Genomic DNA, 23399 nt, shown 5'->3' on the forward strand with positions numbered 1-23399 from the left:
TTATCGTTCATGTACTATATATGCATATGTAATGACACTAATCTGTTTCATTTTTTCTTTCAGGTTTCCAAATGTATCAAATGACAAGTAAGGGCACTATGATGTTTGGTGGATCCCTACTGTTAACGCTGATTGCTGTCGGTTCAGGGCAACGAGCAAGTAAGCATGACCAAATGTTCAATTTCTACAAACTAAGAATATGCTAACTTTTGGGACATTTTGATGTGCCATGTGCCATCTTCACCATTGTCTTGCGAGACAGGTGCATTTGTGTCGATGACCATGATATTATTTTCTTTTACTAGATCACCCGTTATAGCAGATGGCCACCTTTTACTAAATTATCCGTTATAGCAGATGGCCACCTTTTACTATATTATCCGTTATAGCAAATGGTCACCTTTTCTGTGTGGATTATTTTATTTGTATTTTTATGTATAATTTATTCCTTCATTTACCCTTTCAGTCTCCTACCCGTGCTCTTTAACTCTAAAGTTCACCTTTCTCTTCGTTTTTCAAATATATATATATATATATATATATATATTTTGCCCCGACCGGTTTCAATTGGTAATTACTTAATTCCACATTTGACTTTAATCTCAAAAATCTACGAACCAACCAACAATATTACTTTGAATATTATAATTGATTTTGAAGGTTAAGAGAAGGTTAAGAGTTGGTTTCTCCGAGTCTTTGCTACTCTTTTTGGTACATCTTGTCTTTTCTGTCCTCTGGTTTCACATTTTATTTGTCACACTGGATAGCCACACTGACTAAGAACCTCACTGATTGCTTTTATTTCTTCTATTTTGTCGTCTTATTTAAAAACTAGGTTGTGGGCTCAGTCCCTAAGGTTCTCTAAAGTTTGTTTAGTAGCGGGTGATGTAATGTGTTATATAGTGACAATAATGACGAACTACAGCGTTCAATCATTTAATCATCGACATTATTCTTTATGAAAATTCAGAAGTATTTATACTCTATTTCTTCGTACTGATCATGCATTTACTTGTTTTCTTTCCATTGACTTTGCATGATTACAAGGACTGTTCCATTCTCATGTTGCATTCATCCATACAATATTTTCTTATAAGGCAATATCTGATTTTTTGTTTTTAATTTTAAATATTTGAAATATTATTTGAATTACTCACGCTTGGACTATATCCATCCTTACTTTGCATGTGTTAAACATGTGTTAAACACGTGACTTTGACACGTTCCATTTCATCTTTTCCTACCACGAAAACAATGTCTACACATGTTGCAATTTAACTCAACAACTCCATATCATTTTACTCAGCAACACTTTATCACTAAGTGACTGATGGCCGTAAAATACGCACTTTATTACATAGTATTTTAATTTGTATCATCCGCCAAAATGATGAAACTTTTTAAACGCCGTGTATGGTTCTATTTCTATTTCAATGAAAATACAAAAATACATAAACCAGTTTAATTTTAGCTTCTCTAAGGCAACTGATATTTTTTTATAATATATATATTTCATCTGAACATGATAATTTAAACTAGTTTGAGATAAATTGCTTTTGAAGTGAAACAATCCATTTAAACCGACGGCAACAAAAGATATATAAGACATTTACTTGCAGTCGAAGTGAGATTGGTGGGTGGCTTTCGTGCCGGTGAGGGAAGAGTTGAGGTATTCCATAATGGCGTTTGGGGCACTGTCTGTGATGACAGCTGGGATAACAACGATGCCCGTGTGGTCTGCAGAATGCTTGGATACAAGTAAGCATATCGTTTATCTTTCACTTACTATCCATCTTAATCATAAAGAATGTTACCCATTTCTAAAAAATCTGATCACGTCAACTTATTTGAAGTGGCTTACAAATTCCAGTCCCATTGGTTCCGTTTCCTTTTCTGGCGCTTATTTTGGACGAGGTACTGGCCCCATTCTTATGGATAACGTCGCCTGCTCCGGATATGAGACTTCTATAAAATATTGTAAACACAACGGTTGGAGGACACACAACTGTGTTCATTCTGAGGATGCTGGTGTTAGATGTCGCATAACAAGAACACCTGGTGGGTGAACAGTTTTCTTCAGTCACATATTTTAGTCATGTTACATAACGGTATTTTGATTATTTTTGCCATGGACCCGAGTCTTATGCACTTTTAAACACCTTGAATATACTAAAAAAAGTTAAGTTCAAAATAATATAATATAATATAATATAATATAATATAATATAATTAAGACAACATTAAAAGCAATGTTTCCCCATTATGAAAGTCAAAATCTCCCATTTTTGTATGAAACCATTTGTTACCAAATAATATCGTTCTCGTTATTTGTAATTCTTTGTAGTTGAAGTGAGATTGGTGGGTAGCTTTCGTGCCGGTCAGGGAACAGTCGAGGTATTGCACAATGGTGAATGGGGCACTGTCTGTGATGACGGCTGGGATGACAACGATGCACGTGTGGTATGCAAAATGCTTGGTTTCAAGTAAGCACTTCGTTTAGTTTCTGTTTCATTTCCAACTCATTTTTATCGTTTAATTCTTATTTATTTTTTTTAATCTGATTATGTCAACTAATTTAATGGCACTTACAATTTCTAGCCCCACTGGCTCTGTTTCCTTTTCCGGCGCTCGTTTTGGACGAGGTACTGGTTCCATTCTTATGGATAACGTCGCCTGCTCTGGGAACGAGGCATCTATCCAAGATTGTGGTCACAACGGTTGGAGGTCACACAACTGTGATCACTCTGAGGATGCTGGTGTCAGGTGTGTCGGTGCAGTGCCTGGTGGGTTAACAGACATATTCTTAATTTACGTATTTAAATCATGCTACGAAATGGTATTTAGATTATTTTTGCCATGGACCCGAGGGAGTATCATTATGGTGTTTCATTGATGTTTGCATTGGACACGATTTTTATGTCCCGTTTTGTGTGACACAGTGCGTTAGCATTAGGTAGTGCTTTTATAAAAATTATCTATCACCATCCATAATTCTTTGTAGTTTTAAGATTGGTGGGTGGCTCTCGTGTCGGTGAGGGGAGAGTTGAGGTGTTCCACAACGGTGAATGGGGCACTGTCTGTGATGACGACTGGGATTACAACGATGCTCGTGTGGTCTGCAGAATGTTTGGTTACAAGTAAGTGGAGTGTTTATTTTAAGGGAGCATTCTAGCTAGCATTCATACTAGCTGGATAGATCTAACATTTTGGTGATTGTCGCTAAATTGCGTTCAGTTTGTCTGGCACACCCCCTCGTGACGTACATGTAAAGTACTTGGGTAAAGTCGGGGATACTTTGTGGGTATCTTGTGAATTCTCATCCAGATTGCCTGAAACCTGTTAAAGACTTAACTTTTGGTTATAAATAGCATAAAGCTCTGTTCAATAAGTACACCAGGTAATTAATCAAACCCACAGGAGCACAACTGCTATTTCAGATAACTTATCTGAAACCTTCCGCTATATCTTTAATATTCGATAACCATTTTTATGTTGGAAGCTCAAATGCAATATAATTGCTTCTGTAGCGACCGTTACTCAACTGCAGTCGGTCGGTAAGTTTGGTCGAGGTTCTGGATCTATTCATATGGACGAGGTGGCTTGTACTGGCAGAGAGAGATCCCTGAAAGACTGTCTCCACGATGGATGGGGATGGCACGATTGTACACATTCGGAAGATGCCGGTGTCAGGTGTTATCTATAAGAACATATTTCCAAAAGATAATAAGGATTCAATTGGACAAAATAGCTACATATTTTTTTCCTTTTGCACTGTCTGGAAATTTTCAAAGTATCGTAGTAAAAAAGGTTAATGCATGCATGTTAAACGTGATAAATCCAAAAATACATGCACATTGAATATAAACCCTCTGACATATATAGCCTTGCCTCTTACTACTACATTATTTTACCCAACTAAACGCCTGTTTATACATGTATGCATCTATTTACTTTTAATAAATCCGAAATGCAAATAAACAAGTCATTATCCAATGCTTGCGTTTTTATTCAGCTTCTTGATGGATTTTTTCCATTAAATTTTACCAATTGTACGACTAATGAATATTTACGATTCCAGTTGATCACTTCCAACTCCCCGACCCAGTGGTAGCCAAAACGCACACACCATACCACATAACTGATTTTCGGTTAGTCCTGTCCACCAATGGCAGAAAATTCGAAAAAAAAAAAAAACTTCTCATCAACCGTCCTGAAAACCTTACGAGCCCATGACTTCTGCCAACACATAACCTGCTCTCATCTGAGAGTAATATCATCAATTGTTAAGTCATAGACTGCCTGGTGTCCGCTCGAGAATTCTGATACGCCATCATAATATTTGATTATCATTGTTCTTCTATCGCCACTCCTGCCTAAATAACTGTGGTTGTCCAGGTGTCTACCACCGGAAAAAACATAGAAACATGGTTTGCCCTTTTTTACTTTTTGCTGTCAAGTTGTATAATGTCATGAAACGTTCTCTGCGAGTAGGAATATGAGCACTATCTCATCCCTGGGTGTTGCCCCATAGGTTGTCCTGACCTAAGCAATCTTACCAAATATCCCTGTTTGGTAATGACGTTGTCTAACCCTCTGACTGATTATTTGTGGAAATGCCCAGTATGTTGGCAATTCTGCGCTACGAAAATAAATTCGCCTTTATCAGCTGTATTGTCGAAATTGTAACCTTCTCACTTAAAAGCCATATTAGTTAAATATAGAAGGCGTTTTCACGATGATCAGTTGCCTATTCGTTAATTAATTAAATAAAAGCCATGGGTACTGTTGTAACAATTTGCAGAAATGGAGTAACACACGTCTTAGCAGGGTAGTCTATATGATAATGTATATTCGTATAGTAATTGACTACCATGTTTTACATGCAGGGGTATTCTCGAACTTTGTTTTGACTCTTTAGAGATTCCAAGGAAATACATTATGAAAAAACGATGTTGTAATTTAGACCAATTCCATCCCCAAAATAGTCCATCTAGCATGAAAATCAAAACAATACACTAGAACTAACACCCTCAACAAATGTTGCTGTACCGAGTAAGAAAACGAAATAAGTTACACCCCATTTCCATAGATTTTTAGATCTATCTATCCCTGTAATCACTAGATTACTGTCAGCTTGGCCGGCTTAAGCGTCTGTCCCGCCTACTAAAAGCTGTAAGGGGGTAATTAACTATGGTGTCCACTCGGCTGACTGCAATTTACCGTGAACCCCCAGGGAGTTAGGTCGATCTAAATCTTAATCTTTAGATCGATCTAAATCTCTGGGAAAGCACCCCTACACTTCACTCGTTATTGTTATTTGCATATATTGCCATACGTGTAATATACAAAGAAATACAGACACGTGTTCATTTAAATTATGAATAGCATTAAAATGTGAATGGTGACAAATTAAGAACATAAAACAATGCATTCATATGCTAATTGTGGATCAAGAGTTAACGTCATTTTACATCTTTAACTACCAGACTTGAAAAGCAGTTTGGTTGTTAAATAAGCTGAATAACTAATCTGAACATGAGATATTGCCTTTACTCTCCTAGCAATATATATATATATATATATATATATATATATATATATATATATATATATATATATATATATATATATATATATATTATTGTCGGCATTTTACAAAGCCTCCTTTTCAATCCCCTGTCTTCATTTCCTATTTACCATCTGGTATATGACGTCTGTCTAGAAAGGTGCAGCAAGGTACCCCCTTATCTTCTCCAACCTGGGTGGACATCTTGGGCAAGTGTAATTTTTTCACAAAGTGACATATAATTATCAATACCGAAGAATTACGACAGACTCTATGCCTTTGACGTAAGGTTAAAAGCATTATAAATTATAACTTCTAAGATTTTCAATAAGACGTTTCTATATTTTGTTCAGATAGGCGTGAAGGGCAACCCCCAGGCAAACAGAGGCATGGACTGTGACGCTTTAGAGCCTGAGGTATAGTTCTCTTCTCTCATAGCATCTTGAAAAATTATTCTTTTCAATTTAAAAAAAAAAAACATTCTGTGGTGAAAAACATTTGGTTTTTAGAGAGACTAAACATGTTTTTATCCACATGTCATGATGTTTTTATCCTTCATCACAGGATCATATATGTGGCTGACCCACGAATTAGAAAGCATTGACCTTTTTCGTGGTAACGGGAAGTCATGATTTCAAATCCCGGATGACACATGCCAGTTCACCACTACAACTAGCTGACCCCGCAAAACGACAACAAATTATTGCTCAACATTATCACAAAGTCTGCGTCGTTAATTATATTTCTTTACTCTTTGCTTTAAAGTCAGTGTAAACAAAATGAAAATAACAGCATCTGAAATCATCTAACTAAAAACGTTTGGCTATTACGTAAGATTGTCACTTAAATGATTGATATTTGGATGCCTTGGGGTCTGTGAAAGGGAGTAGCCCCTGCCCCCTCCCCTGGACGAATTACTTTTAAGAACCCGGTAAAGAAGCACGGTTAACAGTGGCGGATTTAGGGGGTGTCAAATGGGAGGGCCTGACCCCCTCCCCAGATTCCTGATAAAAAGGCACACCAATGGTCCATTCTTAAAATTTGAATATTTTTACTGAATCATAATTCTAAACCGTACCAAGCGGCACCGTTCGCCCTCTAAAATACCATTCTTTTGGTCCCCGGAATCCCACAATAAGGGAGGGGGTCGAATTAGCATCTGCTGACCCCCCCCCCTTCAAAAATTCCCGAATCCGCCCCTGTAGTACCATGTCTAGCACCCAGGAATTGGAGGGGGTGTTGTGAGAGTTGTATATACTCAAAGGATATTCTCCTTTGAAGACCAGTCTAAAAAGTAATTTTATGCAATAAAAATACAGTTTACTATAAAGTGTGTTTTATTTTCTTCTAATTCCTCAACACTTAAGTACATGCAGCCTAAGTGCAATGTTTAACAGGATCTTACACGTTGTAATACAGCAACTAGGTGGGGAATGTTTAAAATATTTTCAATACATCAGTAATAATTTTGGTGACATTCTACTCAAATAACTTTGCCATATTTTTGTATGCTGCTTCAATACCAATAGCTGCCGTCGAAAGCGTGGCGTTTTCATTTCTTTTCTAACAAGGTATCAGTGTACACTCACTGTTATTACAATTTCTGAGTAATGATTTATGTCAAATTTATGTCAAAGTGATTATAGATTCTGTAACACCTATCTCAGGTCGTCTACTGTCGTTACTCTCTTGCCATTAATTAGAAAATAACAAGAAATTATCGAAATACCCTACAACACATTTGTTTGACTTGAAGCCTATTAAAGCACAAGCAAAGCATATTAAGTGAAATAGAATCAGAATAATTAAACAAATGGTGTTCATGAAATCCGGGAACTTAACATTAAAGTAATAAAAAGTAAACCATTCTCAACAAAAAAGTCATTAAAACATTAAATTGGCAAGGGACTCATTTAAGCGCTGAATTTAACACATCTTATCCGCGAGAAATGTCTGAACATTTTCAATTAGGGAAATTTCTCGGCTGATGAACACCGTGTTACAAAATTTTTGACACCTTATTACGTGAAGTTGGACATAGACATTGACACGGCATATATAAATGAACTGTGCATGAACTTTTGAGATTAAAACAAATAAGACATGATGTCGCCATTAAGTTGCCACAGTCTTCCCTCTGATCTCTGTCAGTATAGTAGCGCCTTGTGTTCAGAAGTGTGACGTTTTCACTTGGTAAGTATCCTGTATAATTTCAACCATATTCAATCTGTATGTAATTGCTTCATTAGACTTACTCTTATTTAGGAGTAAAAGGCCTGGTAAAGCTCTGGAAAAAACACTTAGAGTTACCTGTATACAGTGATAGGGTTTTCAATAGAAACAAGATTCTGTTCATTAAATAAGAGGCTGTAAATGGCAAAATGTGACTTAAGTTTGGACAATTAAAGCACGGCATGTCAAAATTAAATTATATCCAAGTAGCATGTGATGTGTAAATGAAGTACAGCGTTATGCAAACATCACCATGTTACGAGTTTTAACGTTTTGATATATTAAAATAGGCAGACACCACTTGCAGCCATTGCCGAACAGTAGGTCATAGACCTGAACCAGATCATACATATTCAAGTTTGAATTGGAATCTATATTTAGTAAGTAAAAAAAGTGCATGAAAGGATATTGGGGGAAAAAGCAGCTCTTTGGTTATAATAGAGGGCATAGATGTAGATGCAGCAAGAGAAGAGAGGATTTTATGACACCTAAATGTGTGGAACAGCAGTTTTGAAAATAATAGTACCTTACAGAACGGAAGAATGCAAATGTACCCTTCTTTGATGCACCAAAGGAAAAAAATATATAGACTAAGATGACATTCAAGGCTTAGGATTATGTGTACTGGTAGACATCAACAGATATCTTTAAGTAATCAGATGAAATAAGAAAAAAGAAAGAAATCGACTTTTGAAGCTGTTTCGTTATCCTTGTTTTGAAAAGATTTTACATAAAGAAGGGTGTCTGGAGGCAAGTTCTGACGTAAAGGAGTTGAAGGCTATCAACCTAATGGCAACGTTTTCTGCCTCACTGGTACTTTTGTTTCTTCTTTGATCTATCTCTTCATTATATCAGGTAGAACGTTTCGTCTTTTTTATTAATTTATTATTTATGAACAGGTTATAGTGTAGTTTCTGCTTTTCTTTCAGGTTTCCAAATGTACCAAATGACAAGTAAGGGCACTATGATGTTCGGTGGTTCCCTACTGTTAACGCTGATTGCTGTCGGTTCAGGGCAACCAGCAAGTAAGCATAGCCAAAAGTGCTTTAGTCACAAACTAAGCTTTAATACCCATGTGAGATAATACTATGTGTCATCTGCTACCTCTTTCCACGCCCCCAACACCAAAACGGTAATTTTGGCGAATCTTTAACAACGTATAATGCAATTTATGAGGTAGTGCAGTTAAAAAAAAAAACAAAAAAACAATTAAATGTGAAATATAATTAAGTGAACGCGAAAGAAAAACATTGTTTCCACATATTTGTTAGTGCCTTTTTACTCATAATGAACGTAAATTCTGTCTCGTTATAATGCATAAGTAAATACCTCGTGCTTATATGTTTTTTTACTGGACCTCATTCGCATGTACTTGCAGCTGAAGTGAGATTGGTTGGTGGTGCACATATCATGGAGGGAAGAGTTGAGGTCTTTCATAACGGCGAATGGGGCACTGTTTGTGATGATGACTGGGATTTGGAAGAAGCTGGTGTGGTTTGTAGAATGCTTGGTTACAAGTAAGCAAAACTTATGTTAAATATTCCATTTGCTGCTCATGAATACCATAGAAGTTAACAGAGTTTGATTAAACAACTGCTTTCAACTATTTACATGGCTATAACTATAATTTCAGCTCAGATTACGCAACTCCCTATCTCGACGCGTATTCCGGCGAAGGTACTGGTTCCATTCTTATGGGTAACGTTACATGCTATGGATGGGAGACCTCTATCAAAGATTGCATTCACGACGGTTGGCAGTCACACTACTGTGATCATTCTGAGAATGCTGGTGTCAGCTGTTTTAATCCAGGATTGATAATGCTTGGTGTGTATTACATAATAAATTTTTGAAAGGTTAAAAAACATAGCATAGGCAACATGTCAATTAATGTACTGACTATGTGTTATTGTGCTCATGAAATAAAACTATTATTATTATTATTATTATTATTATTATTATATAAGTAACATTCAAAACCTGAATGTGCAGTTATTGTGTGAACATGATAATTGACGTTAAGCACTACAAACATGTGAAACATTTAAAATAATAAATTGAACATTATGCTGCAGATGGAGTAAGATTGGTTGGTGGTTCTCATCCCGGTGAGGGGAGGATTGAGGTCCTCCAACACAGACCATGGGGCACTGAATGGGGCACTGTCTGTAATGACGACTGGGATGACATCGATGCTGCAGTGGTCTGTAGAATGCTTGGTTACGGGTGAGTAAAGACACTGAACAGAAGCTTTTAAATCTAATAATTATAAAACTATTCTGTTATCTGTGCACCTCCAGTAAACAAAAATGGAGTTTGCACCAACATTAAGAATAAATCAGATTAATTTCGTCATATTGTAAAGTTACGATGGATCGATAACGGCAAGAAGTGTAATGGCCAGCTATTGTCAGTTCCGCTGAATATGTTTGAGTTGTTTACTTACAGTATAAACGGTGGGTTTTGAGAAATCCACACTAAGCGCCTAGATAACATTTTCAACGAGTGCCGTGCGATGAAATTGTATGCCCTCAGGTCACGAAGGGAAAATCGGTTGTCGGTTGATCAGGTGGAGTCTATTCAGTCTCAGTGCATCTCGGCTGTTTCACAATCAGGGTGAACAATGTATAAAAATGTGTTGAATGTTACAAGTGTCTGACAAATTAGAAATTAATGATTGGAGATTACTGATAGACTGATATAAAAAAAAAAAAAAAAAAAAAAAAAAAGAGAGAGAGTTATGGTAATCGGACTACAATTTACAAAAATATAGCCTATCATGTGTTTGACAAGTATGTTTTTTAGCTGTTACGTTGGGTCATTTGCAATTAAGGTCATAAATGTGATGCACTTAGCTCTCTCATACAATGACTTATGGTGAATATGATATTGGTGTATAAATCCCACAACGTATGCCTTCCTTTAAGCAGGTTCTTCTAAAGATATATTGCGAGAAAATTTTCTCTTTTAACAATTTTGCTGAAAGAGGCTTTGGTACATATTTTATATATTTTTGGTTATGCAATGAAAAAGATATTTGATCGGCCCAATATTACTTTGAAATCACCTACGTGATAATAAGTTTAATTTACCATGTTATAAATTAAACATAATAAAGGAGTTGTGCATATGTAACCATTATTAATAATGTTATATATATATATATATATATATATATATATATATATATATATATATATATATATATATATATATATATATATATATAATACACAGAGTTTATAATCCAGGTGCTGCTTATACATAACCTACTTATGTGGGTACTGGGAAAATGCTTTGTACATAAAGTCTACAACAAAATCGAAGGGTCCAACATGTCTCTCTGTTTGTAAAGATATCCCACAAACGCACAGTCTCTACTCTTTAAAACCCCTTTACACTGGACGGCGTCCTTTCTGCGTCCTTTGTGCGACCATGAAACTGGCTGGACGCCGTCGGACGCTGAAAGAACGCACAGTGATCGCCAAGGTCGCACAAAGAACGTTCAAGCATCGCCGAGGACGCCATGGACGCCGCGAAGTTTTGAGCATGTTCAAAATAATCGCATTGAGAACGCTATGGAGGATGGTCGCTCAATGGACGCAGAAAGGACGCACAAGCATCGCCGTGGTCGCAGAGAGGACGCACAAGCATCGCCGCGGTCGTAGAAAGGAGGCACAAGCATCGCTTTTGTTGCAGAATGAAAACTCAAAGATCGTCCAGTGTTCGGCACGTAGAACATTTTTTTCACTCTCAAACGGGGCCGTGCTGAGGTATTTTTCACCAGACAGGAATTCTAAGGGCAACAGTGGTCTCATATCAGCCTCCGACTGTTTTTTTCCTAAAATTCATGAAAAGATCAATTTTTTAGGTTATTATAAAACGAATATTTTGCCCTTTTTACAAGATGCATTAATTGTAAGAACTTTTTGCAGAATGCGTCATTTGAAAACGGATTCAAAGATATATTCTATGCAGCGGGGAGCCACTGGCCCATATGACCGTTATTTTCCCAATTATTAGATAGTAGCCTCGTTTTCAAATAGGCCCGCTTCGCCTTGAGAAAATATGGCGGGAATCAGAGGCATAGAATAGGGTAAGATTAAAAGGTGATTATAGAATGACTGTAGAGGTGTATTTAAAAAGACTTGGCAGAACGATATATTATATGATTAAGTTATATTGTATACACCAAAAGAATGTTGACATATGTATTTTACAGAGTTTTCACTGATTTTAGATGCCAGCACCAAAATGGCGTCAGACAAAACTCCGACGTAAACACGCTTTTTTGAATAGAGACAAATGCAGCTGAACAAGTATTTTCTTTTTCTGTTCACATTTTTAGATAGCTAAATTATCATTTTTGCACATATGAAAATTTTGGAATCCGGAGAAACCTCTGTCTTATAGATTTTGAGCATTTCCAACAAGGTGTATATTGAGCGTAAAGATCATTGGGTCAATGGTAGCTAGCAGCTTCGTTGGTTTCGTCATTATTGAATGAATGTCATTGTAAGATATTTACGCCGTTTTTGTTAGACATGGGCTTAAAAAAGCAGAAAAAGGTGATTTTGAGTTGGCAGTGTGCAGATACTTGCTGTCACACGCTGACTGACGCGCGAGTGCACACGCGCGTCGCCATCTCATTCTTTCTCTGCCATACACAAGTACGCATATACTTGCACAAACATATGATTTTTAAGTTTGTGAACTATGAAAGAACAATCAATAAATGTTTCAATACTGATCGAATTTGAGTCTAGATTACCCTCAGTAATACTATTCAACTATAATTGCTACCTGTTTTGCTATTACAAAGGTTGTTTATATATTTCAATATATTATTATATATAATATATATAATAAATATATATTTAAACATCTATTTTAGTTTATGTGAGTGTGTGTGATAAGAAAACCACTAGAAAACAACCTTTTTATGTACCTTTTAAATACTAGTAAATGGGATAAATGGATTTATTCACATTTCTATATGTATATTTCATTAGGCTTGAACAACATGTCTGGGGCCAGGATGAATCCTTTTGCCATACCTTGATCTGCAATCCTCATGAGTCATGACAGATAGAAGCCGTCCCAGACATACCCATCATTTCTGATGCTGTGTGACATAGAGCACCACCTCAACTTATGACATACTTTAAAGGGATTACATATTTTTCTTGACTGTAGCTGTTGCTAATATTATCTGTATACTAGTAGATAATCAGTAAAATCAAGAATATGCATTCATGGTGTAATGTACATGTACCGGTAGTTTGTCATTGGCAATTGGACAAAACTTAACTTAGAAATAAAACAATTGAGTAAAATCAAATGCAAAGATGGATTGGAATATGACTTGGTAGCAAAAAAAAAAAAAGCTAACCTTGTGAAAATTAATCAAATTATATCATATGTTAAAATTTAAGAATTGCCCTTTCAAAAGGAATCTGTCTGTTCATTGGCTTAACAATTATGAATTGCAGTGTAAATTTGCACTGATTCATTATGAGTAGTGAAAATTATAATCATTACAATGCATGTAGTAAATTTAAAAACAATAAAAATTTATTTTCTGTGGTTGTATTGCAGATGATATACAAGTAGCTTGAATGTTAAAATAATAAAAGCAAAAATAATTAATGAAATATAATACTGGTTCTTCATTTGTTGTTAAATTTTATGTATTGATGAAAAAATTGATATGGTGCATGCACGTTGGTAATATAGTATTCTCTAATACAAAAAAAAAACTAATAGCATTGAAAAAAGAACAACCAGTAAAATCTGAGTGATAGTCAGGCCATTCCAGCATATTCTGTTTTTTTTTTTCTTTTTATTTATTTATTTTTTTTGCCTCTTCTTCCCAGCACCAGACTATAATATATTCGATAATCAAATCTGCACATTTTCAATACATACGTGTTTGTGTGTGCACTAAAGGAAAAGGCCAAAACGAGACTGGGTTACTAAAGAATATAAGAACTCGAAACGAGGCTGATGTACGGATATTGCGAGAGCAATTTTTTGACGGCACTCGAGTGTGGTTTGAATCGAGACACTTTCAGCTGAACAAATGCCCCTTGACATGCTTACTATAGCAAAAAGCTGAATAAATTCCTCACATTTTTTCGTAAATTCTAAAATCCGGAGAGACCTCTATAAGTACAAACATCGGCGTTAAAGTTGGACTTGCGTAATTGCTTTCACAAATTTTTAATTTCAAACTCACTTTTTTACACAAGCGACTTTGGATCAACTCAAGGCGCATCTCAGCTTATTTGAAATTTATTTTTAAAAATGTGAATATAAATAATGATGCATTTGGTACCTTAATAGCTGAGATATTTCACCCTTTTTGATACCCTCTAAATACTCGAAATTTTGGTCAATTCAAAATACGTAAACTTCCGGTTTCTCTAAAGTCCCCCTAGCGGCAGCTCAGTGGCTCCCGGGCTGTATGTTGTGTCAGTCATACTTTCTCGTTTTCGGCGCCTGTCGATCCTTCTTATAATGATAACAATAAGCATCTGGCTGATTACATCAGTCCATGTAGACCTTGCATAGACTGAAATAATCATAGTTTAAACGTTTATTTCCATTTATTTGTTTTGTATGCTGGAAATGACCTGGATGACCTGGGGCAGGTTTCACAAAGCAGTAGTTAGTAAGCGATCGGTAGTTAGCCTCTCGCTAGTTATGAGTGCCGTTTCACGAAGCAGTCGCTAGTTCTCTCGCTCGTTATTTTCTCGTTGTTACCATGGATATTTAACGACTGGTCAGACCAGTCGCTAACTCTAGAGTTTCATCGTACGCATGCGTAATGAGTGAAATAAAAAGTGTAAGTGCCAGATTCCCTGTTTTATATAAACAAGGTGTAAGTACAGATTCCTTGTTTTAGCTGTAACAGTTGTGAGTAGTTTTCATTACTTGTGTGAGTAGCGCGCCTATTTGAATGCTACTGGGTCATAACGCTACAAGAATCCGTACAAGAAGGGTCTCTCCTGCAGCTAACCGTATTTCCCAACGTAGTATAGTGTATTGTAACAGTTCAAAGGGAGAAATCATAATATTATGTACCTTGCTTGCTTGCTTGCTTGCTTGCTGTCATGCTGACATGCTGACCTGCTGACTAGTCCATTTAATGTACCGACATAAGCGATGTGAATGGTTACTGAACTGAACGTTTAAAAATAAAGCATGAGTAACATAAACTCTCCAATGTCTCAACGATTTCACACTAGTACATAATAACAGTCATGGATGCAGGTGGAGACCGGGACTATCGTCAAGAATTAAAGCACAGTCGTGCCGCCTTTAAAGGTGAATGTACTAAAAAAGAAAACATCATAAATGAACTTATTTTGGACTCTGCTCATGTAAATATTGTACAGAAAGCATTGAATGACTTTTGTGTTTCAATAGACCGATTTAGAGAGGCACATTTTAAATACTTCAATTTGCTTAATACCCAAGAAGAAAAAGAAGGAGCAGAAAAATATTTAGACCAGGCAGAGGAAAATTTTAGTAAAGTTCAACGCCGTACATCTTTATATATCTCCAAATTCCCTTTCCATGAAGACGATGCTGTCTCCTGCTCTAGTAAAAGTTCAAGATCAACCACCAACAGTGAAAGATCTACAAGAGCTGCGGCAAAAAGGGCAGTTTTAGAAGAAGAGGCGAAGGCATTAAAAGAAAAACAGAAAATTGAAGAAGAAGAATTTCGACTAAAGCAAAGGAAGGAATCGCTGCGTATTCAGACTGCAATTAAAAAAGCGGAAGCAGAGCTGAAAACATGGGCACCGTTGAAAACCATTAATGTAGATGCCTGGGTAGATAACCTCTCCGACCACGGTATGATGAATGTAGAGGCTCCTGAATTTATTCCCCGAGACAGCCATGTACATCCGATCGATGCAGAAGCACCAGCGTTCACTCCGAGCACCAGGACCATTCCCCGAGGACCTATGACTGATGTAGAAGCACCAACACCAACTCCTTATGCCAGGGCCATTCCCCGAGAACCCACAACTGATGTGACAACGGCGATCACTCCCCAGGCCGGAGCAATTCCTGGAGGCAGTCATCTACTCCACACTGATGCTCTCCTAGCTGCGTTGTCCTTACCTCAGCCAGAAGTGCCAAAGTTTGCTGGTGACTTAACTGAGTATAGGGTTTTCTTGGCTGCTTTTGATACTCGTATTGCTTCTCGTGCAGCATCTTCATCTGACAAATTGTATTACCTTGATCAGTTACTGATAGGTGAGCCCAAAGAAACCATCAGTAGTTGTTTTTATTTAGAGGATGGGTATCAACAAGCCCGTATGTTGCTTGACAAAGAATATGGTGATCCATATAAAACTGCTATGATGTATTTGAATAAAGTGAATGAGTTGCCATCTGTAAAACAAGATGATCATGTTGGTCTAAAGAAATTGGCTTTGTCATTAACAAAGTGTTCTTATGCAATGCAGCATTTATCTTACCTCAGTGTGTTAAATCACCCACCCAATATGATAAATGTAGTTAAGAAACTGCCTTTTTATTTGCAAAATAAATGGCGAGAGCATGTAGTTAAGTTGAGGCAACATCAACAAAGGGTTGTTCAGTTTTCAGATCTTGTCTCCTTTGTATCATCAGCGTCTGAAGTAGCCAACGACCCAGTGTTTGGTAAAGGAACCATCTCTACAAAGTCTTCAAAGCCTCCAACAAGTAAGTTCAATCAAAAAGTGTCCAGTTTGGCAACGACCGTTTCTGACGTCACTACCGCGCAACCTTGTTGTCCACTTTGCCAAGGACGTCATGACCTTGAGAACTGTCAGACATTTTCATCTAAGAGTATCGATGACAAGAGAGCATTTCTGATGGATAAACGCCTCTGTTTTGGATGTTTTGGACGAGACCACGTGTCAAAGGGCTGCACCAAGAAACGCCGATGTCATAAGTGTCAGAAATTGCATCCAACTTCACTCCATGTTGAAGGTTTTCGGCCCCGACGACAACCTGCTGTCCAATCGCATTCTCTCACAGCTCAAGCTAATACACAGCTGACCGATGGTGCTACTGTGTCTTCCTGCGTTACCACAGTGTCTGCAGACCGTATTTTTCATGCAATTCTCCCAGTGAAGATCCACCAGAAAGGTAGTAGCACTGTTATAAATGCATACTGTTTTTATGATAATGGAAGTAGTGGTTGTTTTATTACAGAAGGATTATTCCGCCAACTTGATGCCTCGGGTGTAACTACTCGTCTCCAGCTTAAGACTATGTCTGGAAGCAGCTGTTTTCAAAGCAATGCGGTGGAAAATCTGGTGATTACAGATAGTAATGGTGATAATGCCATTGAACTGCCACGAACTTTCACAAGAGATGATATTCCAATCACCAAAGATCAGATACCTACGCCAGATATCGTCAGAAGGTGGGATCACCTCAAAAGTGTTGCTCAGGAAATACCAGAATTGCAAGAAAATGTGGACTTGTCTATCTTGATTGGAAACAATTGCCCACTAGCCTTGGAGCCGCTTGGAGCAATACCTTCTTCAAATGGAGGCCCGTATGCAGTGTTACTTAGACACGGTTGGACAGTACATGGACCGTTAACCGCTGATACTAGGGACCACATTACATGCAATCGTATACAGGTGGAGGAAGTCCACAAGGAGATAATGTCCCCGGCTACTGCAATGCACATGATGGAGCTTGATTTTTGTGAGCATAAGCCATCATATCCTGATGAGAAAGGAATGTCACCAGAGGACAAACGTTTCTTACAGATTGCAGAAGACGGTGTTGTTTTTGAGAATGGTCATTATACTTTGCCCTTACCTTTCAGATCCAGTGAAGTGTCACTTCCTAATAACCGGTCACAAGCAGTACAGAGGGCATTGTGGCAAAAGAGGAAGATGATGAAAAATGAAACTTACCGTGCAGATTATGTAGCATTTGTTACAAATATTTTGGAGCGTGGTTATGCAGAGCGTGTTCCTCTTTATGATGTCTCAGCACAAGGCCAAGTATGGTACTTACCTCATCACGGTATATACAACCCAAACAAACCGGGGAAAATTAGAGTAGTGTTTGATGCAAGTGCCAAGTTTCAAGGGACAAGCCTGAATGATCACTTATTACAAGGACCGGATCTGGCCAACAACTTAGTGGGAGTTCTTTGTAGGTTCCGTCAGCATCAAACCGCATTCACTGCCGATATAGAATCCATGTTTTTTCAGGTCCGTGTTCCAGTAGAACAGAGAAGTTTTATGAGATTCATGTGGTGGGAAAACGGTGACTTGAACAGCGACTTGCAAGAATATCAGATGAGCGTTCATCTTTTTGGTGCCGTCTCCTCTCCTAGTGTTGCCAATTTTGTTCTGAAGAAAATTGGGGCTGAAGCAGAAAATTCTGAAGTGAGTAAAACTCTTCTCAGAAATTTCTATGTAGACGACTGTATTAAATCTGTGAAGTCTACCTATGACGGTATCAGACTGGTAGATGATCTTCAGAAAACCTGTGCAAGCGGAGGATTCCATCTTACCAAGTTTGCCAGCAATAGCATTGAAGTTATGGACTCTATACCCAAGGCTGAGCATTCCAAAGAAATATCCTCAATTGATATCCATTATGATGAGCTACCAATCACAAAGACGCTTGGGGTACAATGGAACATTGAGACAGATCAGTTTGAGTTTTCCATACAGCTAAAAGCCAAACCATCAACTAGAAGGGGGATTCTCTCCGTCATTTCTTCGCTTTATGACCCACTTGGTTTTGTGGCTCCGGTGATATTGCCAGCGAAGAAAATACTACAGGATCTTTGTCGTGACGGAAATGTAGGATGGGATGATGATGTACCGGAGAAGTTTCAAGAAAGGTGGAGCAAATGGTCATCTTCGATATTAGCATTAGAAAATGTAAAAATAAACCGCTGTTTCAAACTTTCAGACTGTCTCCCACATGGTGAAGTGCAGCTCCATGTCTTCTCAGATGCCAGCTTCTATGGTTATGGATCAGTTGCCTACCTTCGATGTAAGGATTATGCAGGAAACATAAATGTTTTCTTTGTAGCAGGAAAAGCTCGACTCGCACCCATCAAGACTATGTCAATCCCACGACTCGAACTTACCACTGCAGTTACCTCAGTGCGACTAGCCAAAATGATAGAGAGAGAAATTGAGGAAGACTTGAAAGTGTTTTACCATACCGACTCCACTACTGTACTTCGCTACATAGCCAATGAGAAGAAGCGATTCCCAGTGTTTGTGGCAAATAGAATTCAACTGATACGCGATTTTTCCAGTGTAGAGCAGTGGCGTTACGTACCGTCATCAAATAATAGTGCAGACGAAGCCTCTAGAGGTTTATCAGCGGATGAGTTGAGTGACAGTGCAAGGTGGTTGACTGGTCCCGAGTTTCTGTATACCGAGGAAGATACATGGCCGGCAAGCCCACTAAATTCTCAGATGCAAGACCAATCAGAATCGGATGATGAGATCCAACATACAGCGTGTTTTGCATTGAGCAGTGATGAAGAAGATTCTTTCTTTCAGCTTGTGAATCACTACTCAAGTTGGTATAAATTGTGCAAAGCAGTTGCTATCTACGGAAAATTTGTTCAGTGGTTGTGCAAAAGAGAGAAGTCTAAGACGAGTTTCTCTCCGGTGATTACGTCCGAGGATATTGCCCAATCGGAGACCACAGTCATACGTTGGCTACACTGGCGCAGTTACAAAGACGAGATTACCCAACTTACCTCAGTAGATGCAGATCAAACACGGAGCCGGGCAAAGACGGTAAACAAGACCAGCAACCTTTACAAGTTGGATCCAATTGTTGACAATGGTATCTTAAGAGTGGGTGGAAGATTACAGCGAGCAAATCTAACAGAAGAAGCGAAACATCCAATCATACTACCTAAAAAGGGCCATGTTACTACTCTTGTAATACGCCAAGAACACGAACGTCTGGGGCATGCAGGTCGAAATCACGTGCTCTCAAGCCTTCGTACGAAATATTGGATTATAAGTGGAAATGCTGCTGTGCGTTCTTTGCTGACATCTTGTGTTAAGTGCCGACGTCTCACTGGTCCAGTGGAACAGCAGAGAATGGCCAACTTACCTAGTTGTAGAGTAGATGAAACGCTTCCTCCGTTTAGCAGATCAGGCGTGGACTGTTTTGGACCCTTTGTCGTAAAAGACGGAAGGAAAGAAGTCAAACGATACGGGGTACTCTTTACTTGCTTGTCTAGTCGGGCAGTACACATAGAAGTTGCTATGAACCTTGAAACGGACACTTTCCTTAACGTGCTTCGAAGATTCATTGCGCGCCGAGGAAATGTTAGAGAGTTGTGGAGCGACAACGGAACAAATTTTGTTGGAGCTCACAAAGAACTTAAACAAGCTCTTCAGAACATGAAACATGATGTCATTCAAGATAATATGTGTCGAGTAGGCATTGATTGGCATTTTAACCCTCCTGCAGCAAGTAACATGGGTGGGTCATGGGAACGCATGATACGGTCTGTTAGGAAAGTTCTCACGGGTCTTTTACAAGAACATGGAACCCAGCTCGACACTGACTCCTTTCACACTCTCCTCTGTGAAGTAGAAGCGATCATCAACTCGAGACCACTGACGACAGTCTCCATGGATCCGCGTGATGAAGATTCTTTAACTCCGAATCACATTTTGACGCTCAGATCACGGGTTACCATTCCGCCTCCAGGTGTATTCCAGAGAGAAGATGTGTATCTTCGCAAACGTTGGCGACGAGTACAGTACCTTGCGAATGTGTTTTGGGCAAGATGGAAAAGAGAGTTTCTACTGAATTTGCAAAGTCGTACAAAATGGATGAAACATCGTCGAAATCTAGCGATCGGCGATGTAGTTATTATTCGAGAAGAAAATGTGCCGCGTTGTGAGTGGCGCATGGGTCGTGTTAAAGAGGTAGAGATGGACTCTGAAGGTTATGTTAGAGCAGTACTGCTTAAAACACAAAGTGTAGATATCCGTAGACCTTCTAACAAGTTGGTTCTTTTAGTTCCAAATGAACATTAGATGGGAGATTTGAAGTAACTAGTTGATTTCAGTAAGATATTATTTTGTTTTGTTTTAAGGGCACTTAGAATATTTTGTTTTGTAGATAAATAAGTACAACTTATTCAGTATAACTTATTTATGGAGCCGGGTATGTAAGTGCCAGATTCCCTGTTTTATATAAACAAGGTGTAAGTACAGATTCCTTGTTTTAGCTGTAACAGTTGTGAGTAGTTTTCATTACTTGTGTGAGTAGCGCGCCTATTTGAATGCTACTGGGTCATAACGCTACAAGAATCCGTACAAGAAGGGTCTCTCCTGCAGCTAACCGTATTTCCCAACGTAGTATAGTGTATTGTAACAGTTCAAAGGGAGAAATCATAATATTATGTACCTTGCTTGCTTGCTTGCTTGCTTGCTGTCATGCTGACATGCTGACCTGCTGACTAGTCCATTTAATGTACCGACATAAGCGATGTGAATGGTTACTGAACTGAACGTTTAAAAATAAAGCATGAGTAACATAAACTCTCCAATGTCTCAACGATTTCACAAAAAGGTTGCTTAGTTACCCTTGTCTGTCTTTTGTCTTTGTATCCAATATGGCGGCTACCTTTCTTGCTATCCGTACCGCCAGACGGCAACGTAGACTACAACGTTTTCATGAAAGGCAGAATCTATTATAATATACATACGATGATGCAATTTACGAGATGTTGCGCCTAGCTGTGACAAAAAGAGCGGCAAAAAGGTGGTGGAGATCCTTTACGACGACCTCAAAGCAGACGTTCTTATGCATTTCCGGCCACCAAAAATTGGAGAGTTAGTGCTTTCGTGACACTTTTACGCAAGAGTTCCACTTCCGGCAGACGGTTTCGAGACTACGGTGAGTAACGAGAGAACTAGCGACCGAATTTTACGACTGAACTTAGCGATAAGTTAACTACTGCTTCGTGAAACACCCCTCGAAAATCGCTAAGTTTGCTCGTTAGCGAGGTAGTTCAGTAGTTAGTTGTTCTAACTAACTACTGCTTTGTGAAACCGGCCCCTGGTTAGAACCGATGAAAAAATATGAGTTAGAATATAGAGAAAGAAGCCCAAACAATGCTCATCGGTCAAGCAGGATGCAGAATGATCGTAGAATAGACGCAACTGAACGCCGTTGAAGGTACAGAGAACGCAGCAAGAATGCTCTGTGGTCGCTCAAGCATCGCAATGGACGCCTTGGGTTGCACAGGGGACGTACAGTGGAGGCAGGCAGGTCGCTCGCAGTTTTACAGGTAAAATCAAGATTCGGTCGTTCAAAGGACGCACAAGGGACGCAGACGCCTTTACACTGAGACACGATTTAATTGCTTTGGCGACCGTTGAGCGTCCTGACCACATTTTTGAACGCAGAAGGGACGCAGAAAGGACGCCGTCCAGTGTAAAGGGGCCCTTAGTGATACAGGTCCACCGCCCAGTTTCTATAGCCAAGTTATGTGACGAGGTGCGGAGACGTGTGAAAGTTAGCCTCTTATACTCCGGGATATCGGTTGTTACCTTCTAAACACAACGACCTGTCAAGTTGGGATTTATTGTCTGTCGATAAGCTTACACCCTGAGCTTCAGAGATAACTTGACACTAACCTCTTCACTATAGCCTATCTTCATCGTGTCAAGTTACCTCTGACGACGTTCGATTGCCCGCACCGCCCGCCAATCACATTTAAAGCCCGCCCTCAATGACTCATTGAACGATCTAGCCAATGAACGCGAACGAGTCAAAGCGCGCTTTGTTCAAATCCAGACCAATCAAAGATTAGGCTGAATTTCAGGGACTTGCCGTAACCTGTGGGCAGCACGCACAATGCATCATCCCTCAGTAGATAATGATGCAGGGCCTCAAACTGCTCTGGTTTCAATTCCGATATACTCATATTTTGCAAAGAATCAAGAGATAACTTAACACATTCTTTTACGTAGTCACTCGATCGTAGGAGACGCCATGCTTTCTTTGTGTACGGTTATGCGGACGCAACGAAATACAATTTCATTGGACATAATTCTGGACTTTCAACCAATCAGCGTTTTCACCAAACTTTGGTGAAAATTTTTGAAACATGGATTCGATTGGCTTATATAAACTAGGTCAAACTATTTTCGTCAGAGGTAACTTGACACGATGAAGATAGGCTATAGTGCAGAGGTTAGTGTCAAGTTATCTCTGAAGCTCATGGTGTAAGCTGTAGACATCGAACCAGATTTTAATGAAATACAGACTTGACATTTAATATGGAATATTTTTTTCCAAGTAATTTTTATCAGTTTTTTCCTATTTTGCTGACTGATAAATGACAATAAGGATTAAAATCGTGTTTTAATAACTTTAAATTATCGCTTTGATGTCATTGTGACATCAATTCATTAATGGAATTCGCCAGAGAAGCAAACAAAAGCACATTGCCTATTCTATGTCATACGACTTCCATTAAAAGAGATATTTTGGATCTCCATATTTTCCAAATTATCTTCTGTAAAAGAGTTATACGCTCCATAAAAGACCCTCATGTCAGTTGCTAGTC

General features: G+C 38.5%; 3 protein-coding genes across 3 annotated transcripts in view; all 3 read left to right on the forward strand.

Annotated features, from left to right (window-relative positions):
* LOC147762711 (neurotrypsin-like) lies at positions 1-2591 on the forward strand. Its single transcript, XM_087012209.1, has 4 exons — positions 1-159; positions 1620-1758; positions 1871-2058; positions 2345-2591. Exons 1-4 carry the CDS (start codon positions 72-74, stop codon positions 2485-2487), a joined length of 558 nt encoding a protein of 185 aa, XP_086868335.1. The 5' UTR covers positions 1-71; the 3' UTR covers positions 2488-2591.
* Positions 2592-2604: 13 nt separating this feature from the next.
* The window catches only part of LOC106169046 (scavenger receptor cysteine-rich domain-containing protein DMBT1), a 29469-nt gene continuing 8674 nt past the window's right edge, over positions 2605-23399 (forward strand). Inside the window, exons 1-7 of the mRNA XM_087011507.1 lie at positions 2605-2783; positions 3002-3130; positions 3528-3698; positions 8728-8823; positions 9177-9315; positions 9432-9625; positions 9874-10024. Of these exons, the coding sequence (XP_086867633.1) occupies positions 2660-2783; positions 3002-3130; positions 3528-3698; positions 8728-8823; positions 9177-9315; positions 9432-9625; positions 9874-10024 (1004 nt within the window). The 5' untranslated portion in view covers positions 2605-2659. The remainder of the gene's footprint in view (positions 2784-3001; positions 3131-3527; positions 3699-8727; positions 8824-9176; positions 9316-9431; positions 9626-9873; positions 10025-23399) is intronic.
* LOC147762712 (uncharacterized) lies at positions 14657-20856 on the forward strand. The gene is made up of 2 exons (XM_087010556.1): positions 14657-15127; positions 15386-20856. Exons 1-2 carry the CDS (start codon positions 15064-15066, stop codon positions 20854-20856), a joined length of 5535 nt encoding a protein of 1844 aa, XP_086866682.1. The 5' UTR covers positions 14657-15063.

This window comes from Lingula anatina, chromosome 4 (genome assembly GCF_051362555.1).
Source record: "Lingula anatina isolate TDL-2025a chromosome 4, LinAna3.0, whole genome shotgun sequence".
NCBI lineage: Eukaryota > Metazoa > Brachiopoda > Lingulata > Lingulida > Lingulidae > Lingula > Lingula anatina.

Coding starts and splice junctions, on each gene's coding strand:
- LOC147762711 (XM_087012209.1), top strand. CDS start 72: ATGTATCAAATGACAAGTAAGGGCACTATGATGTTTGGTGGATCCCTA. Junction 160..1,619: donor CGGTTCAGGGCAACGAGCAA/GTAAGCATGACC, acceptor ATTTACTTGCAG/TCGAAGTGAGATTGGTGGGT. Junction 1,759..1,870: donor TGCAGAATGCTTGGATACAA/GTAAGCATATCG, acceptor TACAAATTCCAG/TCCCATTGGTTCCGTTTCCT.
- LOC147762712 (XM_087010556.1), top strand. CDS start 15,064: ATGGATGCAGGTGGAGACCGGGACTATCGTCAAGAATTAAAGCACAGT. Junction 15,128..15,385: donor CAGTCGTGCCGCCTTTAAAG/GTGAATGTACTA, acceptor CTTTCCATGAAG/ACGATGCTGTCTCCTGCTCT.